Raw genomic sequence first — 6,286 nt, forward strand, 5'->3', positions numbered from 1 at the left:
CATAGATGCATCATGGGAGGGATGCTGACCAATAGGAGAGAAGGATCTCATGGCGGTGACTAAAATCAGGAACCAACGGGAGAGCAGGAGGATGGTGGCGAGTCTACCCAGTTGGCGGCGCGCGAGTTTCAAAATTGTTATCGGTGGTTCGGGCGAATCTCGGACTTTACAGAAACCTTTTGTATCTTGAAAACTTTTCGTATGTAGAGCCGTTAAATTTTTCGTATTAGCTTTCGTATCTCGAGGTACCACTGTATCAATCACGTAAGTTCTACAGTGAACTTAGGAGTAAGTGAAAAGAAATGAATGGCATAGGACAGTAACTGGGAAACATACACAGTCTTAGAAACAACAGAATTTATAAAGTTCACAATGAGTAATGAAGGGTTGCCTTTGCCAGTAAAAAACGAAGAGGGAAAGTAACCTCAGATAGTGCCAGTACTCCAGATAGGTCTTGATACCTGAAGTCCTTCTGGAGGGAGATTCTTCTTCCAAACAATAACCTCTCCTCCCTCTCCCCTCCTCTCTGTCTTCCGTACACTAACAGGTGTTTTCCATTAACTAAGAGCGCTGTTAAATGTTCATTTATTCATTTCTTTAGTCATTTATATTTATTTCTCAATGTTTTATGTATGTAAAATTGCGTTTATTCCATATAAAATGCATATATTATTAATATTTTGGGGAGTCTGGAATGCATTAATTCTATTTACATTATTCCTTATGAGAATTATTGTTTCGGTTTTCATACGTTTCGGATTTTGTGGGAGGTTCTGGAATGGATTATGTACAAAAATTGAGGTTCCACTGTATACATTTAGTTTATTAGTAAAATCCCTTTTACAGATTTTTTTTTTCTTGATGTAGTAATTTAAGTATGTATGCTGCTTCAACTGTTCATTTTGCTATAACAAAGTAGCATACAGTAACTAGTAGTTTGTATCATTCAACAAATTTTTAAAAGGAAAATGATTTGTGATAACTTACATAATATTAAAATGATACTGGTTGTTTATAATTTCTTTGTGTTAATTTCAGATGTACTGTTGTCTCAGTAAACTCCATCATATTGACTCAAGTTGTATTGTGTCTATTGGGGGAAGGCATTCTTCAAAACTTTCATATCTTCCAGTATAGTGTTGCTGGCCTGTTACCTCAAAATGACAAATGTTTGTGACCTCAGATTTTCCAGCTGCATTAGGGCGATTATAAAATGCCAATATTTGGTATCAGTTTGGAAAGCCAGTAAAATTCAAAAAGGTATGTTCGCGAAAACAGGGCAGAACGGTTAACAGTGCAATGTCTGTCAGTACTAACATTTATAACTATCTGTAGGAAGGTCTAAAGAATATTTTAGACACTGATCTATACCATATTGAAATGTAATACCAACAGTACCAGATTCCATGATATCAGTCATTGTAGGCTTCCAGTGTTGCCACTTTAGCTACTAAAGTCTGGCAGGGAGATGCATAACGATCCCAGAAAATTTCTCCATATAACAGTGTATTTAGGAATATGGCAGGGCCAATAATGATGAAAACTAACATCATTACAGTATAACAGACATCAGAAATTTTTAAACAGATTACGTTTTACTTTATTCATGGTTGTAGGTATCTCAGGTACCCCATTTGTACTTTCATATTTTCTTGGAGTTTCTTCACCATTTGCAGATACCCCATTTTTACTTTCATGTTCCCTTGGAGTTATCTCTTTACCATTTACAGATAAAGGCATCAAGCTACTTGTTTCATAGCCTGTTTCATGAAAACCTTGACATGACATAAGCTCCATTGTTTTCATACTTTTGTATGGAGAAGGGCATGTTTTTGTTTTCCCAAACTTTAGACATTTACGACTCTTCCCTGTGTTAGCATCACAGTGGTCAACAGGCATAGGAATTGACTGGTTATATAACCAGATTGCATCATCTTGTCCAAACTCCAACAGAAATTCAAGGGCATGGCCTTTAATATTTGTTTTTCCATCGTGCCTTCTTATGTTTTGAAGCCAGAAATGCTTGCCTATAGGGTCGGTATACCAGGGGCCACCAAATACTCTTGGATCATATTCTGAAAGGTAATCGTACCTTTTTCTGGTAAAAAGAAAGCGTGTTGCACTGCAGGTCTTAAATTCTGCAACCTCTACAAAATAAATATTGAATGAGTTCTGTGAGCAATAGGACAGGAATTTCACAAAATCTGTAATGAAGTTGACATTCCCATAAAAGCTGTTGTTATTGGTTTTTGGATCAACAGGACTAAACCACAGGACTTCCAAATCCTTTTCTTTTTCAAGCAAATGACTAACAGTGCGTCTGTCAAGTTTCCTTGGCGTGAAGCGTTGTGATTTCTGAACATCTTCATAATCATGCAGATGGACGGTCCTTCCAATTTTATGAAATATTTGGTAATCGACCAGAGAAATGTATAGGGAGTAAGGACTATCCTGGGGGCACCAGACAATTGCGTTACTTCGTTGCAAGTGAATTTTGTGTTTTTTGCCAGCCATTTCTGAAAACAAAATTAGTGTCACTTAAACAATGTTAACTAGAATATGCATTACATATAGGCTATTTTCACTGGTTTTTCCAATTATATTTTGGAACAGTAATTGTATTCATATTTAACTCCTAAATGGGTTAATGAAATAAAAGGGCATAAGATTTTGATATGTGAACTACATAACACATCACCAATTTTATGAAAGAATCATTGAACTTTGGTGTTATACGCAGCAATTTAATTCTTGAAATTGTCATTCATAAGTAGCCATTGGCTGTTACCATATAGAAATTTTAATGCTGTTCATTTATAATAATAGTGAAACTTTTTGATGAATTAAATTACTGTCAAAATCTACCAGGTTGAAGCTACTTTAATGATGAATAAACTTTTTATTCTATTTTTTTTTTACAAAGCATAATCATGTAGCAATTGTAAATTGCTCGTTGTCAGTAGATGGTTCAGTGATTTTTTCAGTAGAGAAGGAATGATTCAAATCATAAAGAGACAGAAATATTCATACCTTTTAGAATTATGATTACTAACTCCTTAGTTGTAATTTAGACTTCAAAGATATTTTTCTTTATTGGAATAAAAAATGAAACATTTAAAATCTCTGTATCTATGATAGGGTTTATATATTTTTTTTAATTGATACAGTTTTAATTGGTTGAATTACAATTCTCACACACTGACTGGACTCAATACTTGATTGTTTGCTTAGGGCAAACAACCACAGTATTGACTGGCTGGTATAAAGAAGTGTAACAGTAATAAGAAGACAACTGAAGCCTCTTCCACTAGTTCTTTTCTGTCTCTCCACCTGCTAAAAGCTCCAATAGTAACTTGGTTATGTGTTTTATGAAGATTTGGTGTACTAAGTATACTTACTTTTTCCAGTCTTTGTCTCCATGCAATTGCTATTTTTCAGGTGGGTTGTTAATGATATTTATCTTTGACAACATATTTTCATTGTTACCAAAAATGTGTACTTAATTTGTTGGTGAACCGGCAATATTTGCAAATTCAGTTTCAGACTGTAACTAAAAGTATGTACCTAGCACAATGATAAGACCATTTTTTACCATACCTTTTTATTTTATTTTTAAACATATGTTGGTTTTGTTATTGAACATTTGTTATGCTTTCCCTGTAGTGTTACTCATCTTGGCAAAAGCAGAACATTTCTCTCTTAACAGTCACCTGATTTTGTCATGCACTTTCTTGTATATACCCTGGTGTTGGAGAGGAATCCAGCTATTGCAGTGGTTTATTGTCTGTATCCAAGACTTGGAGTTTTCCAGTCAAATTATAAGGGTCTTTCAAAAGAATGACTATTTCCCAGGATATTCAGGGTAGGAGCAGGATGGTATAAGTATGTACATTGAATTGTCACAAAGTTTACTTGGATCATACATGTGCATTTTGTTTTCCTTAACAAAGAAGTAAAGAGTCAGTTCCCTTAGGGGATAGTGCTGTCAGTGCACCTCACATGGTGCACTGTAGGCATTACTTAAGGTTCTTTGCAGCGTCACTTCAGTCCTTAGTTGCGACCCCTTTCATTCCTTTTACTGAACCTCCACTTATATTAACTTTCTTCCATCTCACTCTCCACCCTCTTCCAACAATTGTTTCATAGTGTAACTGTGAGGTTTTCCTAAATGGGAATGATATGGCCAAGAAGTACTGTGAAGGTATTCACAGTAGAGCTTTTATTGTTAGGCGTCCTTTTCATGTGAAATCTGTTGGTTTTATGGAGCCACGAAATAACTAGTTTTTCTTCTGCAATGTTGTCATTACATTTCTCAGTGGTAAATGTTCTGGAAATATACCATCACTTATGTCAATATGTTAATGGTGCGTTACATCACATGAACACTGCTGCTGTACACGTACGTAAACCATTTGTACACTTTACGAACTCGAAAAGACAGAGGACATACCTTAATTTATGAAGCAAGTGTAGTTTCACATTGATGGCCCAAGTTGTGTGCTTAGGTAACCATTACATTCGCAAATTGAATTAGTTGCTGTCACAGTTAGGATGAGTAAACATGTTATAAAGCAGTATAGTACGTAGAATTCAATTGATTTTCTTATCAGTTTAGAGTCATTAATCAGATATTCTGAGGGTGAGGCGGTGATAGCCAAAATGATGATAATCCGGATTATGATAACCCTAAAGTATTTGAGCGGGTACTGTAAATCTGGATGTCATAGTTTGTTAGAACAAAAATAGAAAGTTAATTACATACTATTTATTATTATTATTATTATTATTATTATTATTATTATTATGAAGCACCAAAGCTAATGCACCTGTACATTAATCTTCCACAAGAGATTACTTGTATATATAAAAACTTACTGTGCTAGAAATAGAAATATAAACACTGTACTAAAAATAGAAATATAAACTTGAAACTGTAAGACTCAGTCCTGGATACCTATTATCAGTAATAAATAAGTAATGAAACTAGTATAAGAAGTAATTGGTAAAACCTGATAATTTGAGAAAGACTAAAAAAAAAGGAAAGGAAAGTATATCAAATTTTACCCTTGTGCGAGAAGAGCATATTTATGTATACAGAATTTGGAAATGTTATGAAACGGTATACGGTAATTTTGATTTAATCTTGTGTATTTATAATGATAAACATATTTCTTGAGCCGTTGTAAGTACACCAGTAACCGTCTTCTGTGTGGTTAAATGGTTAAACCTTTCAAGTAACTTGGATATGAGAGGCAAGGGTATATAGGATTTTGCAATTAAATGTAGCTGTAGCATTTTACTTAAATGAAATTTTTTTGTTAAATCCGACATTGCTCAGTAAGGATCAGCTGTATTATGAATGACCTGCCACACGATACTGAATAAAATGAAAACAAAATGGCAGAACCCTTTATAACCTAAAGAAATATAGTACCACTAGCTGTCAATGGCAAAAAGGCATTGTTGCAAACAGAAAACATGCTGATGGTATCACTGACCAAGGAAACTCCATGAAATGAGATGACGTTGTGTCATAGTCACTCGTGAAGCAGGCAACCCTCTTTGGCTACTGTTAGTATTCATAGTTCCTTACAAATGCATCGTAGGAAACATGTCAAGTCAGTTAAAGAAGATATTGAAAGATACAGTCCAAAAACAGATATGGCACGAGAGAGCCAGGTATTTGAGAACATTATAAACGACATGATAAATGGAAGAGACTCACCTGACAGGAGCAGGAAAAATGAATTTAACTGGTAATGATATACTGCCATGAAGCCAGAGATTTTGCTGGAAAAATGTTTTTTTTATTATTATTATTTCTTAGTGTCTGTTTGCCTTCTTTGCCCATTCTTCTTGAATCCCTTTGTCCTCCTAACTTTGCTAGAGTTCAGAAAAGTAAATGTCCAACTCCAGCAGAATCAAATATGAAATTTGCGTCTTGGCTATTTTCTTATAGTCTAAACTTGTGTTCTATACAGTTGGCCTTATTGTTTTACAAAATAAAAGTTTATCCATACAAAAGAGGGAGAGAAGAAAAAATTAAGAAACTGAAGAAATGGAAAAATGAAAGACCTATTTATACAAAGGAGTTTTTTCTTGAACTTTGCAGAAGTATGAGTTACTACTGTTTAAGCTGCTGCATAGGAACAGTGTCTTGAGGTGTACTGATATGGCTGCTTTGTCTACATTAGGTGGATAATCTGTTTTTCAATGCCGTGACAAAACAGAAACGCAAAACAACGAGAAGTATTTCGGTAAGTTTTCAGTTTTTAATTTTGTTATC

General features: G+C 34.5%; 1 protein-coding gene across 3 annotated transcripts in view; it reads right to left on the reverse strand.

The window, feature by feature from the left end:
• Positions 1-1,026: 1,026 nt before the first annotated feature.
• Positions 1,027-6,286, reverse strand: part of LOC135206148 (uncharacterized) — a 15,782-nt gene continuing 10,522 nt past the window's right edge. For 2 of the 3 annotated variants that reach the window (XM_064237409.1, XM_064237411.1), the window contains exon 2: positions 1,027-2,516. In XM_064237409.1, coding sequence (XP_064093479.1) covers positions 1,570-2,514 — 945 coding nt within the window. In that variant the 5' untranslated portion in view covers positions 2,515-2,516 and the 3' untranslated portion in view covers positions 1,027-1,569. Of the gene's footprint in view, positions 2,517-4,450; positions 4,654-6,286 lie in introns of those variants that run through there. The other variant, XM_064237410.1, reaches the window with a different exon arrangement.

Source organism: Macrobrachium nipponense, chromosome 29, assembly GCF_015104395.2.
Source record: "Macrobrachium nipponense isolate FS-2020 chromosome 29, ASM1510439v2, whole genome shotgun sequence".
Taxonomy (NCBI): Eukaryota; Metazoa; Arthropoda; class Malacostraca; order Decapoda; family Palaemonidae; genus Macrobrachium; species Macrobrachium nipponense.